This window comes from Passer domesticus, chromosome 3, assembly GCF_036417665.1.
Source record: "Passer domesticus isolate bPasDom1 chromosome 3, bPasDom1.hap1, whole genome shotgun sequence".
NCBI lineage: Eukaryota > Metazoa > Chordata > Aves > Passeriformes > Passeridae > Passer > Passer domesticus.
Window position 1 is genome coordinate 70039596 of NC_087476.1, and position 17465 is coordinate 70057060.

At 44.2% G+C, this 17465-nt stretch overlaps 2 protein-coding genes and 1 non-coding gene across 7 annotated transcripts; all 3 read left to right on the forward strand.

The window, feature by feature from the left end:
* The first annotated feature begins 236 nt into the window (after positions 1 to 236).
* RBM34 (RNA binding motif protein 34) lies at positions 237 to 8358 on the forward strand. Of its 4 annotated transcripts, none has more exons than XM_064413811.1 (11): positions 1964 to 2089; positions 2132 to 2254; positions 2380 to 2522; positions 3547 to 3766; positions 4334 to 4393; positions 4952 to 4995; positions 5471 to 5554; positions 5771 to 5834; positions 5960 to 6002; positions 7195 to 7313; positions 7977 to 8358. In XM_064413811.1, the coding sequence occupies exons 1-11, from the start codon at positions 2024 to 2026 to the stop codon at positions 8286 to 8288; spliced, it is 1278 nt and encodes a 425-aa protein (XP_064269881.1). In that variant the 5' UTR covers positions 1964 to 2023; the 3' UTR covers positions 8289 to 8358. The 4 variants fall into 4 exon arrangements, with proteins under 4 accessions (XP_064269882.1, XP_064269881.1, XP_064269880.1 ...); XM_064413810.1 differs by having other exon boundaries at positions 2001 to 2080; positions 2120 to 2254; XM_064413812.1 differs by lacking the exons at positions 1964 to 2089; positions 2132 to 2254 and adding an exon at positions 237 to 323.
* Positions 8359 to 9133: 775 nt separating this feature from the next.
* On the forward strand, positions 9134 to 17150 carry TOMM20 (translocase of outer mitochondrial membrane 20). Of its 2 annotated transcripts, none has more exons than XM_064413813.1 (5): positions 9134 to 9342; positions 14275 to 14321; positions 15032 to 15113; positions 15398 to 15540; positions 16644 to 17150. In XM_064413813.1, exons 1-5 carry the CDS (start codon positions 9219 to 9221, stop codon positions 16686 to 16688), a joined length of 441 nt encoding a protein of 146 aa, XP_064269883.1. In that variant the 5' UTR covers positions 9134 to 9218; the 3' UTR covers positions 16689 to 17150. The 2 variants fall into 2 exon arrangements, with proteins under 2 accessions (XP_064269883.1, XP_064269884.1); XM_064413814.1 differs by lacking the exon at positions 9134 to 9342 and adding an exon at positions 9946 to 10047.
* On the forward strand, positions 10060 to 10194 carry LOC135298293 (small nucleolar RNA SNORA14). The gene has a single exon (XR_010360291.1). It is a non-coding gene; the product is annotated as a small nucleolar RNA SNORA14 (small nucleolar RNA).
* Positions 17151 to 17465: the final 315 nt, after the last annotated feature.

A 17465-nucleotide genomic window follows, 5' to 3' on the forward strand; every position in this document is an offset into this window, starting at 1 on the left:
AAACTGCTGGCTGTAACAAAATACTGTTACACCTGCAAAGTGACAGATTCCTATTGAGACTGACAGTAACAACCCATGATAAATAAGCTTTGGAAACATTGGCTGTGTTAAAAATTATGATGATCCAAGACTACAGGGGTAATTTTAATATTTTCAGTAAAGCTACTAAGAGGATATTTTCATCTGTTTAGTAGAATCAGTCATGGTACTTGAGTTCTACTTTTCAGTTTCAGTAGGCATAAGAGGAATGGATGGAACTGGGAACTACATCTCGGCAAGCAAGATTCAAATTCAGCTCTTCATTCACTACAGTTCTTAATCAGGTCTCAGTTTTAGTGCCAGCATATTTGCTTTGATGTGACAGTTACTGACTCTATGATCTGTTGGGGGGATTTGTTTACCTTTTTAAAATAGGGATCATTGGTCAGCTCCCTGCTCCCAAGTTAAGTCTTTGCATAAATAGGATTTTTGATTTTCCGTGATACAGAGATTATTTAATTTTCATAATATATCTGATGTAGTTTAGTGGCTACTCGAACATTTGTCTGAATGTGTTACATTGCACCTCTGCTGTGAAGTTTGTCTGTAAATGGTGCTCTCCAAATTCATGGAACCACTTGTCTCCCAGTAAGTAACAAAGGAAGATGCCTTTGGCAAACTGTTAGCCAGGCAGTTTTATGCCGTGTTCCAGTGGGTCAAATCTGAGCTGCTTTTCAGGGTATGTACTGTACACAGCTTTACAGGTGGGTGCATTCCCTGCCTGGCACGTGCACTCTGCTTGCAGCTGAGGCAGTTTGCCACTAGCAGTGCCTGCTGGGCTGTGCCTGCACTCCTGAGCGCCTGTTTGGACCACGAGCCCAAAGGCAAAGCAAGGCAGACACCCCCGGCTGTGTTCTCTGAACCTTGCTGAGGGACAGACTCAGCTTTGTGTTTCCCACAATTGATGGTGTTGGGAACAGCTGAGGTCAGCATATGCTGAGGGAAAACACGCCTCTGCAGTGCTCCCACCTCCCTTATTTGCAGTCTGCACTAATACCTGTCCATACTTACGACTGGGTAGTTCCCATCACACTGTGGAGTTTTCCTATTGACACAGGGACTGACCTCTCTCTCAGGCAGAGTTCCTGGAGGCTGTATGCCTCTTGCTGAGTTTCAGTGGCCAAAAGTCTCTGAAATGCACTGGATGATGGCTGAGCCTGTTCTGCCCCTCCTGTGTCACTAGAGTGCTGCTCTTCTGTGTGAGGGCAGATTGGAAAAGCCACCTGCCCCTTTTCAAGGATTTGTGTATTCTCTTGGGCTGACCCCATCCATGAGGGTCACTGCCTTCCTTGGCATCCAGCAGGCAAGGCAGGAATGACACCCGGTGCATGTGTCAACACCAAGACTTTTCTTCTATTCAGCAGCTGGGTTGCTTGTTTAGCCTTCGGCTGGGTGCTGGTGCCAACAGAGCTGCTTACAGTGGCAGCTCAAGAAGTGCATCAAACGTGTAACGAGACAGCCAAAGGGCTGTCAGGTTTGCTTCAGCTCCCCTTGGAACTGAGGGTGGTGGGAAATGTGTGACACAGCCTCTCCTCACTGAATCAGTTAGCTCGGAAAAGACCTCTGAGATCATCAAGTCCAATCGATGACCAAACAGCACCCTGCCAACTAGACCATGGTACTAAGGACCGTGTCCAGTCTTTCCTTAAAGCCAGGCGTGGTGACTCCACCACCCCCCTGGCAATCCGTTCCAATATCTCATCATCCTTTCTGTGAACAAATTCCTCCTCGTGTTCAACCTCAATCTCCCCTGGCACAGCTTCAGCCCGTGTCCCTCTGGTCCTGATGCTGGATGTTTCCAGGGTGCCACTGCGCGTCGCGGCCGGGAGCAGCTCCCAGCCCGCGGCTGCGGGGGGCGGAGGAGGGAGCGGGGGCGGTGCCGGGAACGCTCCGGGAACACCCCCGGGAACACCCCGGGAGCAGCCCCGTTCCCGCGCATCGGAAGTGACGCGCTGCGCCCTTCCCGCCGCGCTCGGTGCCCGCCATGCGGGGCCGGCGGGGCGGCGCGGGGCCGCGGCAGCGAGCGGCGGCCGAGGGGCAGCAGCAGGGACAGCAGGGACAGCAGGAGCGGCAGCAGGGACAGCAGGGACAGCAGCAGGAGCAGTACGTGGTGGGACAGGTGTCGGGCAGCCTCGCCGCGCCCGCCGCCCCCGCCGCGCCCCTCGCTCGGCTCTTCCGCGCCGCCTCCCCGCCGGTGCTGGTGGCCGTGCCGGCGGTGAGTGAGCCCGGCACGGCGGTGCCGTAGCCGTGGCACTCCAAATAAGTTGTAGTATGCGAAGTAACTTCAGGGCGTTCCTGGAATTGTGTCCTTCAAGTCTGTTTCTCTTCCATTTTTTAAAGGGAAAGAAGAAAAGGAAGCGTGCAGAAGAAGGGGAGAAAGTGTCAGAAGACCAGAGCTTATCCAACGTGCAAGAACCTCCGGTAAAGGCAAAGAAGGCCAGAAAAAAGGAACGTTCAGAGGCGGAGAAAAAACTGTCACAGAGGTGAGTGACACCATTTTATAGTAAAATTAAAGCATCCACATTAATTGTAATATGAGCTCGATGAAACAACGAAGTTCTCGTCTACTACTCGTCTTCAACTTGGTGTTTAAGATTATTTTTAAGATTGTGCAAATGTTCTGTAGTTTTCCCCTGAAGGAGGAAGTAGTGCAGCTTCTTCTTAGACACTAAGTCTATGAGGTGCAAATGCCCTGCTAGAGGGCCATTAGGTCCAGCGGCTGGAGATGAAGACATATGGATCTAGTTCTCTCTGGCTCTGGGAGATGCTGTCTAGCTGTCCTTGGCTTTATCCAGCCGAGGGGGTTTCAGCAGGAGCGAGGTGCCAGGCACAGAGCTGTCTGTGTCCTGCTGGTCCTCTGCAGTGACACAGAACCTCTCTGTGACTCTGGTCTCTTAAATACTTGAAGTGAGGTGCTTCAGAGCAGGCTGGAAGCTGCTTGCTGTACCATGCACTTTGGATAATAAACTGAACTTCATTGTAGCACAGGGCTAACCCCTCATCCTGTCCCTGGGCCCATGGAACCTGTTTGCTGTGTTTGTGTCTGTATTCTTCCGAGGCTCCTTCAGATCTGCTCATTGTCCATGCTCTTACAGCAGGTTTGGATAGAGAGAGACCTGTTAGTGCATGGCAGTATTCCAGACATTTGTTCTAAGTCTCCTGCATACTGAGAAGGATTAAATCTGTTCTAAGTTCCAACATAACTCAAAGATGATTTTTTTCCGTTCAATTTTAGAGGCTATCAAATTGTTTAATTGTGAAGTATTTCCATATTACTACTGGTAAATAATGAATGCAGTGTCCTGGGGACAGCAAATAGCTTTTCATGTTACTGAATAGTCAGATACATTTTTTAATGCAGAATAAACAAAATAATGTTTGAAATTTTAGAGTTGAACATGATGTCTTCAGATGTAAGTTAAAGGATCTAGGAGGCTTCAGTTCTTTGACCCCAAATCCCCTGGCTTTTTTCTATGAATTGTAACCTGCCTGTTCATTTCTGGTCAGAGAGAATGCTTTGGAGCAGGCAGATGAAGAGGAGGATCAAAAATTGTTTCAAAACAAAGTGAAGCAAAAGAAAAAGGCTTCTCAAGCCATCACCAAAAGTGGTGTTAATTCACCTACGGGTGCTGCTGCAAAACAGCAAAAGAGAAAAAGGGTGGCTGATAAAGCAGCAGACAGAAGAACGGTGTTTGTTGGAAACTTGCCTGTCAGCTGCACTATTCAGGTACGTGGGTGGGTTCTGTCTGCTAAAGGAATGAAAGGAATTGCAGCAATCCTCAGCTTGAGGTGATGTTTCCAGCTGGGAAGTCACACTTGTGATTGGAACTGCTTTTGGGAACGTAGGAAATGGTTCTTGTTCTCAGAAACCATTAGAGAGAATCTCTGGTTTCCTGGAGTTGCTGCAGCAGTGGATGCAGCGACTCTTTCCTCAGTAGAATTGGTCAGTTCCTTGTCAGTGAAAAAATGACTGAATAATGAGAACTGCATTTACAAAGTTACTCTGCTTCTAATTTTGTATGCAAACAGTGCTTCAGATTGTTAAATGTTAAATTTATACTTTCTTGCATAGTAAGGGGCACAACTTCAGTTTTGGCAATTTGTAGAAGAAGCTGCCACAAAAAACACAGAAATAGTTACAAATTACCTGCATTTTTTTTTAGTAGCCCGTTAAGGGACCTCCTATAAGTAAAAGGAAAGCAATGTAAGAACAGTATTACTTATAAATACTAAAAAATAATTCTCATTATCAGGTTGAAAAGTGTACTGAGTGTTTGCAATATCATCTGTTTAGGTGCTGACATCTCTTTTTAAGAAGTATGGACAAATCCAGTCCATTCGCTTCCGGTCTCTGGTATGTTTTTCCCTTTAATGTTCTATAACAAAATGATTCGTTGATGTTGAAGGGCAGTAGTATTTGTGAGTCGTGTGCCTTCATTAGTTCAGAAGTGGTTTGGGGTGTGTGGGTTTTGCTATTAAAAGAAGCTTGGAGATGTTAGCCCAGCAGCACCACAGATGCATTTGTCCTGTTGCAGCAGCTGATCCAGGATCAGAGCTTTATGATCTCTGAAAGTGGAGTGCCTTTGTTATTGCTGGTTTGGCTGAGGCATTGCTCACCTGTTTTTAAATCATAGTACCAAAGACACATTATTGTAAATCAGGGTACTCACTAAAATAGTTGACCATAACTCTCTTGGAACTCAAGAAACATCTCAGACAAAGTCAAGGCAAGCTCTTTAACTCTGAGGGGTTTTTAGACCATCTCTAGGTCCGGCCAGTTCTGTCATTTGCTCACTGTACTGGCTGTATTGCTTGGGGTGGCCCCTGCTTGAATTCGTCTTTGTCTTACAGAGAAAACTCTTTGTATTAAGTTAACTAGGCCCACCTAACTCAAGCTCTTTTTATCTTTAAGATTCCAGCAGAAGATACTGTATCCAAAAAGGTAGCAGCAATCAAGTAGGTTTCCCTTGAATTTTTTTTGTATTTTTCAAGGCCTAAACAATGTTTGTGTTGGTCATTAAAAGTTTGTCTGTGTTAGGTCTTTTTTATGTATTTTGTTTCATTGTCTTTTGCCATTACCTTTGTGTGTGTTAAGTTTTCTCAACAAATAATAAAGAATGCCATGTATACTTGTATATATGCCGTGTATACTTGTAATTTGTTACCTGAGGTTGCATTTCTTACATTTTAGAAAGGAGGAAGATGCTAAAAGTCTTTAATTTCTGTGGATGTGTTTATGAGCTGAGGAAGGTTGCTCAGGGTGCATATAGGGGCTGAACAAGATGTACAGGGGTAGCTTGATCTGCAAGGGAAATGAAGTTGTTAGTGTGCACAGAACAAGCAGAGGCACGAGTGTGTTCAGCAGGAAGGGCCTGGGCACTGCACTGCAGCAGCAGGAGTGAAGCAGTAACGGGTCCTTCTCCCATTCCAGGCATAAGGTGCACCCGAATGCCAAGTCTGTCAATGCTTATGTGGTCTTTAAGGAAGAATGTGATGCCCAGAAGGCCCTGAAGGAGTAAGTCTCAGTTTTGTTCCTCGTACCCTGTTGAAGAGGTAGTTCATGTAGATTTATAGCTAAATTTAAACAACCTCCCCTCTTTTGCTTGAATCAGAATAAAGTGTTGTTGAAACTTAAAAGTAACTTTGCTTTTGGAATACTGCTATGCAGTGACACTGGCGATTAAGTAATGCTTATTTCACTTTTAAAACCTTTCATTTTTGACCACAAAAGGAATGGAACAGAAATTGCTAGTGGATTTCACATCAGAGTTGACACTGCATCTAAGACAAATTCGGTAAGTAAAGTGTGTGGCTAGAAATTCCCATTCCTGGTTTGGTTGTGGGGTTTTTATTGTTTTTGGTTGGTTGGTTGGTTTTTCTGTAACAACTAACTTACTATCCTGTCTCTTGTTTCCTTTAGCATGACAATAAACGATCTGTATTCTTGGGAAATCTTCCATATGGTAAGTCTGAAATGGATTGTTATGCATCATTAATTTGCATTTTTGGAATGGTTGACATTAGGCTTTTTATTTCTTGGTATTAGGTGGATAAATACCTTTCACTGGAAGTAATTTTTATTTGTTAATTGTAACACCTAAAGAGGTTGTAAATTTCTGTCCAGTTCTGCACCTTGATTTTTTCCTTTACTGTAGGTAGCACTGCATGTGCTTTTAGTTCTTGTGGTTGCTCCACATTTTTTAAATAATATGACTAAGGCCATGGCTCTCTGAACTGTTCAAGGATTACCAGTTCCTGTTGGTGAACCAATTCCAAGTGATGGGCAGTGATGGCTTTTCCTTTTGGTGTTTTCTGTGAACTACAGGCTGAGTGACTCTGTCCAGGCAGGGCTAAAAGTGGGATTTGATGATCCTTGTGGACCAGTTTCAACTCAGAATATTCTGTTATTCTATGATTTGCTGTCCTCTGAAATTACTTCAGCAGCTTGGGCCTTTCTCAGCATGTCTAGGCCCCATTGCTGTAGTTAAACCTGTACTGTTGAGTTCAGGTTTAACCTCAGCAGAGATGTTTATGTCTACGTCAGGGCATTCCATGAAGCGCACCTATACAAAAAAAGAATATAATTGCATTTTTGCAATGGCACATCACATTTGTCTGCCTAGGCATGAGATGGAGAAAGGCTCATACACCCAGCCATTATCAGAATAATTGCGTAGCAGCCGTGGTTGGAAACTGTGAATCCCTTCTCCCCATTCAGCTAAAATTCATGGCTCAGTCAATGAACAGTTGAAGGACTGCCAGCTCAAGCTCATTATCATTAGCATTAATTCTTAGAAAGAAATTCTGGCATAAGGAGGAGCTACGAAAATGTATAGCAGAATTCTTAATTTCTACTGTGTTCCAAGCATAAATGAAACAATTTGAAAAATCTGTTTCAGTTTTTGCCTTAGTTCTTTGTGATTTATGTCGTACTCTTCAGAGCTGGAGAATAGCTGTCAGAGCAAATAGCCCTTCATAAAGCCTGCGCTGTCAGCTTGGTGGGATTTTTCTGAACCGCTGATATTTGCCTGCCTGTCCTTATTCCGTATTGTTTGCGTCCCTGAATGGGTGGATGTGAAATAACGGGAGGTGTGCCAGGCTTTCAAAGCCGTGTGTCTCCCTGAAGAGGCATCTGTTCCCTCGTGTCCCCCGCAGACATCCGCGACGACGCCGTGCGGGAGCACTTCCAGGACTGCGGGGACGTGCTGGGAGTGCGGGTGGTGCGGGACAGGACCACGGGCCTGGGCAAGGGCTTCGGCTACGTCCTCTTCCAGGTGAGCCTTGGGCTGCTCTCCCAAACTGCACCGGGCTCTGCCCTCGGAGCGTTTTTATTTTCATTTCAGTACTTCCTTGAGGTTCGTGTGTATGTAGGAAGTGAAGTGGCAGCGTTGTTGTGGAAGGTGGAAGCAGCTGGGAAGACCGGTTCTGTGGAAGCAGATAGAAAACAAAGTATTTTAGGTGTTGTACACACTGGGGTGAAAGAAGTGACTTGACCTTAAAGACTTAAAGAGGGACAGATGAGTTAGTTTGGTACAACTTCAATGTTCTCCCATTTCTTAAGTGTCAAAATGTGAGTGGAATTCTTTCCTGCAGCTGGTTTGCGGCACCTTCCTTTCTGATGCCAGTCTCCAGCCTCATTTTCCCTCAGTTCATTTCCTGCAGCCCAGTGCCTTTTTTCCCAATTCTTCCTTGTCTGTCTGTGCCTCAGACTTCTGTGTCTCATTGTGAGCTGTTTCATAGCCTGGTTTCAAGTGTGTGTGCCTCCGTGTGGGCTGTGTGGGTGTGCTGGTGTTCCCGAGCACAGATCTTGTGTCGTTCCCTAAACAGAGCGGTTTGAGCGCCCTGCATTGTCAATCCTGCTTTGCCACTTTCAGAGACAGGTAACTGTCCTCGTTTGAAAGCAGTGCTGCTCCTGAGGTGCTTGTCTGGTTTTGTAGAACACGGATGCTGTACATCTTGCTCTGAAACTCAACAACTCCGTTCTGATGGGAAGGAAGATCCGAGTGCAGCGCGTAACGGACAAGAAGAAGGAACAGAAAAGTCCAGGCCAGTCTCGTGCTCCCAAGGACAGAGCTGATAAGAAGAAGAAAAAAGAAAAGAGCTGCTCTAACGATTCTTTTGTTGGTGAAAAAGCAAACCCATTAAAGAAGAGCACAAAACCAAAAAGACTAAAAACTACTCCTAGGAGTAAATCTGGGAAAAACAAACAGTCCTTTGATAAAAAACAATCCAGTAAAAATGCTGATTAGTGTTATGAAGATGGATGTATATGAGGGTGTTTTTTATATGTGAGAGTGTCATAAATTTTGTTTGCTAATACAGCTGTTTCCTTTGTGGTGTTTACTCTGGGGATTTGGCTTCTCCTAGAAGGCAGCAGGAGGTGCTGCATGCTTTTGTCCCCGTGTTCCAGGATTCTGTCTCCTGCTGAGGTCTTGCTGCAGAGGCTAACTGGATTCTTTTTTTGGGGTTGTGTAGGATTACCCACAATGGCTGCAGGAAAACATGACTCGCACTCTGACTGGGTCTGTGACGAAATAGAAATCGCTGCCTTGATTTGGGTGGCTTTTTTGTTGTGCAGAGAAGGGCGGAGGAGCTGGTGAAGGGTCTGGGAGCACAAGTGTCATGAGGAGCGGCTGGGGGAGCGGGGACTCCCACCCTGAGACAAGGAGCCCGGGATGGCCCTATCCATCTGCCGCATCCCTCTGCGGCCACCTGGAGGGAGCTGTACCGGGGGGGCCGGGCTCCTCCCAGGCAGCAGGGGACAGGATGACACAGGCTGCAGCCTCAAGCTGTTCCAGGGGAGGTTTGGGCTGGATTCCAGGAGAAATTCACGGAGAGGGTGAGCGGACATGGGGATGGGCTGCGGGGTGGTGGAGTCACCATCCCTGCAGGTGTTTGGGGGCAGGCTGCACGTGGCAGTGAGTGTGTGACCTGCAGGTGTTGGGTGGGAGCTGGCGGCGGTGAGCGGGGCTCTTTCCCGGGATCCCGATCCCGATCCCGCTCCCGGCGCTGCGGCCACGCCCCTCCGCCCGCGCATGCGCCCGGCCCCGGCGCAGGCACTGCGGGAGGCGCCCTGCGCCGCCGCCGGCTGATGACGTGGGCGGAAGCGAGGAGGGGTCCTTCGGCCGTGCCCGCTCGCCCAAGGTGCCTGCGGAGCTCGGCGCGGCGGGAGCGGCGCGATGATGGTGGGCAGGACCAGCGCCATCGCCGCGGGGCTCTGCGGGGCGCTCTTCATCGGCTACTGCATCTACTTCGACCGCAAGAGGCGGAGCGACCCCAATTTCAAGAACCGGCTGCGGGAGCGTGAGTGTCCCGGGGCGCCCCCTCCCCTTTCCTCCCGTCCCGCCGCGCGCTTCCCTCCGTGCTGCTCCCGTTCCCGTCCCTCGCTGCCGCCCGCCGGGCCGCGGGAAGCAGCACGTGCTGCCGCCGCAGCGCCGCCCCCGGGCCCCTCGGGCCAGCCCCGGCGGCTCTGCGGCCTCTCGCCGTCCCGCAGCGAGAGCCGGGCACAGCCCCACGCCGCCGGAGCGGGGAGGTGCCCTCGGTGGGCAGCCATCGCCCGGCACTGCCCTGCAGCGCTAGCCCGCATCGCCAGCCATGGCTCCAGCAGCTCCCTGGGCAGCCGGCGCCTGCCCGCCCCACGGGGGGCGGGATTTTTCCGATGGCTCCTCTGAACCCCCCGTGTCTCAGCTTTAGGCCGTTTTCTCTGGTGCCCTCGCTGCAGGCACGGCAGAGGAGCGTGACCCGCCTCACACAGCCTCCCGGCCAGGCTCATCCCAGCAGAGAGCGTTGGCCGTAGCTCTTGGGGAGCCTGTGGTCTCTGCCCATGCTTGGCTCAAATTCACCTCCCCCCGCCTTTTCTCTTGTCCAGTCTTGCTCTCCTACAGGCTCAGCAGTGCTGTTGTAGCCACCACATTTATTTTGTTGTGTTTGGAAGACAAGCAGGTAAAACTGTGATGTCTCACAGTGAAGTCGTTGCTGTGGTGAGGCCGGGGTCGTGGCAGCTCTCAGGTATTTCATCAGCTGCATTCTAAACCCTCCTGGCAGCCCTGCCCTTGGCTTCCAGGATAAGAATGAATGCCAGAGAAAACTGTTGATTAATCCAAGATGTGGAGCTCTTCCCCCATGGCTCTTCATTATTTCACATCTTCAACATTGATTCGAACACTTTAATAATCAGTGAGGGTTTGATGCACATGTAGGCATGAGTGCTGAAGGAACACCAATGAATCATGAGGTGATACTTTTTATACTGAGTTATTTCTGTCAGGGTAATGTGTATAGCATTCCTTTGGTAACTAATCTGGAGATAAGAAGTTAGCATTAAGGTAAATTTTCCTGACAAGTAAACATGATGTGATCAGCAGTTTCGTGGATGGAAAAGTCAATAACTAGGTTGAAAATGAGTATTTCCCTGATAGCATAGCATAAAATGTAATTTAACAGCTTTGGTTCTGCCTTCATGGACTGAATTTGCCTGGCCAGTGTTTTGCTTAGCAGTGCATTAATTCCACTTTCCAGAATTTCCTCCACAGCAAATTTTGTCTGCCAAATCTTTCAGCTTCAGGCCCTCGCTCCTGTGTAGGATTTTGGGCTCACACCTCTCGTGTGTGTTCCAAGTCCTCTTTTCCCTGCAGTGCAAGTCATTACTTGGGAAGTTTTAGTGCAGTTAACTGGTGTGTGCTGGATTTGCACAAGCAAACTTGATTTTTGGCAACATCATCAGCCATGGGGTGTCTTTATGATGCCACACGTGCAGTAGGAGAAGCACCAAATTATGTAAGGATTTTGCAGTAGTACCAACAATTATTTTTGGATTCCAGGTTTCCATAACCTGAGCCTGTATCCAGTCATGTTCTGAATAAACCTTAGAACTGCTCTGATTAAGAGTTGACATTAACTTTGAAGTGGAAAACAAATGCATTTTAGTTTGGTAGGAGATCACAGTTGTCATTGGGGGTCTTCATTGTAGGATATCAAGTCCTTGCAGGTGATGCACTGGCCTGCATTTAGTTGCAAGGCTCTGTTTAATTTGTTTTGGTTGTTTCTGGTAGTGTAACAGCTTATTTGGTATGGATGCTTCAGCAGTGGTGCCAGGGACCTGGGTATTACAGCACTTTTACTGCTGGGTGGACAAGAGGGCTTGGGCTGCAGAGTGCTTGACCAGGAAAGGTTCAGAGCAGCAGCCAGCTGCAGTTCTGTATGTACAGATGTTGTGCAGTAGTGGGGATGGGGATGGAAGGCTTGCAGAAACCACCTTCACAGCACATCTTTTCCAGTAACCTTCTCAGGGTAGGATCCTCTTTCAGCCTCTGTGATGCCGTGTCACCAGAATTTGGGAAGGACAAGAAACCTCACGTGTCAGTGAATTGCCCGTTGTATTGCAGAGGCTTGTCATAAAAATGAGGTGGCCAGATTTAGGTTTCTGGGAAAAAGTTTTCTTGGAAGTTTCTGGAAGGCTTATAGAACTACTGGACTTGGATTTTCCACATGTTTTAATTTTGCTTAGCAGGCTTTGTGGGTAGACTTTTTGTTGGGTTATTTTTTTAGGTCTTGTTGCTAGTTTGGGGGGGCATGTCCATATTTAGTCTTGGGACCAAAAGATAGCAAAGCTATAAACATCTGTAGCTGCTGAGCTTCCCAGGCTGTATTTTATTAATAAAATAATTCAGGTATGTCTACTGTTTGCCTTCTTGAATGACTAAAACAGAAGTGCTCTGATTTAAAATACAGACACACATCTTTGTTCAGACAGCCAGAATTTCTGAATTTTGCCCAAGAGCACCTTCTGCCTGGACAGCAGAGCAAGAGGAGGGCAGTAGGCAGACTTCACTGGTGGGAGCTGAAAATGCAGGTGGCTTTTTGGGTTTTCTGCTCCTTTGGGGGACTGGTTGGAAGCTGCTTGGGCTGCTCAGGGGCCTTTGCAGCCCGTGCCAGCAGCACAGCTCCTCCACTGGTTCTCTTTTGGAGCTGGTGCCTTGTACAGGAGCTGTGCCTGCAGGACCTGCACTGTGACAGCTGCAGTGTAGCCTTGTGCTTTGCATGCACTGCATTTCTGGGGTAATAAAGATGCAGTCTACAAAAGATTGCCTTTCCCTTTTCAAAATGGGATTATCTCTTTAGAACAGAAGGAAGTGTTTCATTTTCATGGAGGTCCCTGGGGTTCTTTTGCTTACTTGTTTTTTGAGGATCCCCCCCCCCCCCCCCCCCAAGCCATTGCTTTTTTGCTTGTCATACTACAAATGTAACTTCTGGTTGTTATTTCAAAGATACTTTGAAACTAGTGTTTCTTCCCAACCAGTATGGGAAGAATTCATAAATATCCTTTAGAGTTACTTGGATTTTTTTCTTGTTTTAGCTAGTGAACTTGAAAAGAGTCTGTAAAAAAGTATTAAGAGGGAAGAAAAGTTCCATAGTAGTCAGGTTTGAAGGATTTCATAGATAATTTTTCAGATTTAAAATCTTTGTGATTCTTTATATTCCTTCACTATTTTCAGGTTAAAATTATTTCAAATCTGTCTTCAGTGCTCAAAAGCTTTAATTAGTTCCAGTTACTAGCCTGTCTTTCCTTTTGTTCTTTATTTCAGAATGCTTAACCTGGCGATTGATACCTTTTATCATATTTTAAGAAGAAGGTATCATAGTCATGCCAAGAAAACACAATTTTCTCCTCAAAATGTTGTACAAATGTTAAGCTGTTCCTCTCTGTATTTCTTTCTGGTGTTTTTGCTGAATGCACTACAGCTACAATGTGGCTTGTTTTGATAGTAAAACATTTCAAATATTAATTTTTTAAAAATTTAATCTTTACAATTTTATCTATTATCAAAACTTGTTTGCCTATCAGTGCAATTTAAAGTTTATGCAAATTAATGCTTCTGAAAAGTTGGAGTGAGCTAATTGAATTACTGGCTTTCAAGATAAATTCTTTAATATTGAAAACCTCCAAAATTATTAAATTGTAATAGGCTACAGTTCTATCCAGCATGTTTTTCCATCTACAGTGTAAATTAACATACACAGATCAGTTAGTTGTAGAAATCTAAGTGCTAATTGTTATTAAGATGGTGTATTAAGGTAAAAGTTCCATCTAGTTAGAATGTGAACTCCCTTGCTGTAAAGAACACAATCTTCTCAGTAAATGCCACATGTTAGGTTATCACTGTACTTGTATTCCTGACTGTCTTCACCTTGTGGACAATTGAAAATTTTTAATTACCATGTAAAACTGCTAATCATATTTGGAAGTATTTCCAGCTTGTAAAATTGTATCAAAAGAAAAATCAGGGCTGTGTGACAGTTGTTTTCTGAGCAGACACTGAGGACAAAGAGTGGAAGGACAGTTTAGCCATAGGCTGTATTCAGAGGTTTTAGTGGTGTAACTATTTCAGTTGATGAACTGAAGATTTACATAAATGATTATTCCAAGGAAATTGCCAGCATAATTTGTATAATTATTCATTCTTGTATGAAGAACTGCTACTATAAAGATATCTTTATACCTGCCTAGCTGCATTAAAAGCAACTTTAATTTTAATGACATTAGTTTTGCTGAAGTGGTACAGCTTCATGTAGCAGACCAACTTTTTGCCTTTCGGTAGGCAGTTAAATCTGTAAATGTTTGTTCCATCTGTAAATGTTTGCTTTCCTCAGGTTTCAGAAATGTATGCTTTAGTATTGCTGCTGCTGAGGGATGGTGAGACTGCCACTTATTAACTAGTTCCCAAGTCTTTGCTGTAAAGGAGCTGAGAAAGTGCACTGTGTGTATCTGCTGTGGCCTGCTGAAGTTCCCCTTCCTTGGTGGTGCACTGTGCAGTTCAAAACTACATAGCCTGACTTACAGACAGTTCTTCTGTGGCTTATTGTTAGAAGTCATGTGGATAATTCCTGTATTACTCTAATTCTCTTTGCTTCTGGGTGCCTGCAGTGCACAAGGTGTGCTGTGCTGCTGGGCTGCCCTGCACAGCTGGTTTTTGCTGTAGCCCTCAGGAGAAGAATTCCCATTTTGGGCTGCTGCTATTTCCAGCCCTCTTTAGACCTCTAAATGATGCTCTGTTGCACTGAGTGGGTTGCAGTCTTCTGTTCAATCTTTAGTATTTGGATGGAATATGGAATATATGGAATACATTACCAGTTTCTTCTTTTGAAAAGGACTTCGATTTGTTCATGGTTTCAGACTATAAGCTGAAGGGCTTTTTAATTGCAAATTGAAAATAAAAGATGTTTTTATTCTTACAGGAAGGAAGAAACAGAAGCTTGCCAAAGAGAGAGCAGGACTTTCCAAGGTAAGACTGTTCAATAATGTAGTGCTGTTTTGAAAGATGTTTCACTTGCATTGTTTGTAAGATTTATTTAAGGATTTGTTTTGCAAACAAATGTGCAGGATTACAAACAGTTCTGTAAATATGCAGTCTTTAGGTTTTTTTAATGCCCGGAAATAATTGTATAGTTGTTCCTTTTTTTGTGTCAGAGGAGTTACATAAGAAAGTACAACATTCACTGTGTGGTTTGATGGTGTTTTCTCTCTTTGTAATATGAACAAGGACTTTTCAGACATAAAATTATTGATGGGATACACTTATAACTGAACTTGATAGGTTGTTTTGCAATAAGTACTTTATTTCCTTTTCAGTATTACCAATGGATCCAGAAAGAAAATATAAGATTTCTCTTAAACAATTGCAAGAAGTACAGTTGTTATAAACATAATTACCTTGGAGTTTATATTTGCTCCTAAATGATGTACTTAATAAACTGAGTAGAGGTATTTCATCTGTCTCTCTACAGATTTGTGATGTAGTGTTATAAGACCTGAATCTGATTTTCAAAAACATTCTGAGGATGTTTAACTTAGTGGTGGCACTTGGTTTTTTGCCAGTGTCAGTGTAACAATAGGGTTGTGTGCATGTTTAGTTCCAACTGAGAATATTTTCTGCTGACTTTTTATTAGCTGGTGTTTAAGGGCTGATTTAACTTTTACTCTGTGTGTTTATAGTTGCCTGATCTGAAAGATGCTGAAGCAGTTCAGAAGTTTTTTCTTGAGGAGATTCAGCTTGGAGAGGAATTACTAGCTCAAGGTAATCATATTTTTTTTTCCAAAGGGTAAGTTGTAAAGTAATTTTTCTCTACCTTTGTTAGAAGATGATTTTTATACACCAAGAAATTCTGGGGAATCATATTCATCTAAGGAAATCTGCTTATTTGTTTCTAACCTTTCGTGTTCAGAAAGTCGATCAAGGAAGGAGAAGATCTTCATGTGGATTGATTCACCGTAATTTAATCCACTCTTGGTGTATGTTTTATGTAAATATGTTAGAGTGTGGAAGATGGTTGATTTCAAAACATTTAATTTGTCATACAGGTGAATATGAAAAAGGTGTTGATCACTTGACCAATGCCATTGCTGTGTGTGGGCAGCCGCAGCAGCTACTACAAGTTCTACAGCAGACTCTTCCACCACCAGTGTTTCAAATGCTTCTAACTAAGCTCCCTACAATAAGCCAGGTATGTGAAACATTCCCTGTTGGTCTGGTTTGGAAAAAATTTAAATACTTACTTTATCCACTGCACCAGTCTCGAGTATCAGGTTTTGTAATCTGTTAGGTTTTTTATATGTTCAATTAGATTAAAAGAAGATTTTTTTTTCACCTGAGTTGTTAAAAAGTGAATATGAAAATCATCAGGTAGCATTAATAGCGCCCAGGATAAAATAGAAACACAAGACTTCTCTTGTGTATAGGTTAAGCTCTTGAAGTAGAGGCATGTGACCACAGCTCTGGTACTGTAAGGGGATCCAGTGTTTCCCAAATACAAGCTGGGGGAATTGGAAAACAGTAATTTTGTTGCACTGGGTCTTGAGAGGGATTTTTAAAATTCACATTTCTACAAGTGTGTGTAAGTGCTATGGAAGCTCATAAAAATGAATCTGTTGCTTTTGCTACCCTATTGCTTCTGGGGACAGCTTTAGACACAAGATGTTAACTAGCACCAGAACCCCTGACAATTTTGGAAGCTTGGGAGTGTCCCTGATGATAAAAGCATTTCCAGCTCTGTATAAAATGCCCTCCTGTTTCAGTCTGAGTACAGAGTGGGTGATGTTAATGTGCCTGCAGGTGAGTCTGTGAAATAAATGGTATGTTTTATGTTCTTGGAAGTACAAGGGGACTCCCTAACAGTGCCCCTGACGTAAAGCAGAGACTCAGTGCTGGGCATCAGTTGGCTCTTCTTGCAGCTCAGGCATGGTTACATTTCAGGTAAAGGTCCATGTACTCGATGGTAACACTGGAAAGTGTCAGGTATGCAAGATGTAAGAGTTGGGGAAATGATTGAACAAAAATGTTTCCTAAGAGAACAGTGCCAGAAATCACACAGAGGTCATCACTTGAGGTTGATAGAATATTGTTTATCTGACTTTAGCTTCATTACTGTTTGTAATTTCTGTGGAACTGACTTCAAAACTTTATTCAAATAGATTGCCATTTTTAACTTTAATCAGTTTGTTCAGTAATTACACTGCTTAATGTTCAGTGTAAAATTACATTGCTTGATAATCAATTGCCTACTGTCAATTTTATGTAATTGTGAATGAGTTTTTCTCCTTCTTACAGAGAATTGTAAATGCACAGTGCTTGGCTGAAGATGATGTTGAATGAGGTCACACCACAACGGGGGGAAAAAAGTTTTCTTACCCCAGAAGATGAGCATCAGTAGGGGGATAAAGGGGCAAACATAGTAGTTAATGGACTGTGTACCACATCGGGTTCTACCAGAGTTAAAATTAACTTTGTGTAGGTGGGTTTCGCAGGATTTTATTTATTATCCCAGTGAAAAGTGTATTTTGATAAGAATTCATTTTATAAATACACTGTGTTGAGTTATCAAAGTATCACTAACTTCATTATTATTAAAATACGCAGTTGTAATGTTGTACATATGCAGACATAAAACTACGACCTATTAAAAGCCCAATGCTCATTTTTGAAAAGACGAAGTTATGGCAATAAAGATTTATCTGCACTTGTGTGTCCCTATAGCACTACTTTAAAATTCAGAATATTTGGGTGTCAGAGCAAACAATCTAAAAATGACAACATTAAAATTTATTTTTAATGTTACGGCTGGTCTTCCAATACTTTTAATGAATTTTAAAACTTTGTGTAATTTCCTGAGAAAATAAATATATGATTGATGATTTAAACAGTAACATATCACCTTAAAAGGAGATGCAGATCACAGTGGTAAGAGGTGACTGGCTGCAGAATGGCGAATCCATTTCTGTCAGGAACAAAAATATGTAAAGTGATCAGTTCAAAATTGCTGGCAAACTTGAAAGCTCTATTAACACAGATGTCTGAAACAAAGCTGTTTAGAATAGAACCTGGGCACATTTTAAGAGCACTAAGGTTGGGTTTTTTTGGAAAGCTTAAAAT

Bases quoted from the DNA above. Each gene is read 5' to 3' on its own strand.
- RBM34 (XM_064413809.1), top strand. From the start codon at position 2,024: ATGCGGGGCCGGCGGGGCGGCGCGGGGCCGCGGCAGCGAGCGGCGGCC. The intron at 3,767-4,333 runs GTACGTGGGTGG...TCATCTGTTTAG, and splicing joins CTGTCAGCTGCACTATTCAG to GTGCTGACATCTCTTTTTAA. The intron at 5,555-5,770 runs GTAAGTCTCAGT...TGACCACAAAAG, and splicing joins GCCCAGAAGGCCCTGAAGGA to GAATGGAACAGAAATTGCTA.
- TOMM20 (XM_064413813.1), top strand. From the start codon at position 9,219: ATGATGGTGGGCAGGACCAGCGCCATCGCCGCGGGGCTCTGCGGGGCG. The intron at 9,343-14,274 runs GTGAGTGTCCCG...TTATTCTTACAG, and splicing joins CAAGAACCGGCTGCGGGAGC to GAAGGAAGAAACAGAAGCTT. The intron at 15,114-15,397 runs GTAATCATATTT...TTTGTCATACAG, and splicing joins AGAGGAATTACTAGCTCAAG to GTGAATATGAAAAAGGTGTT.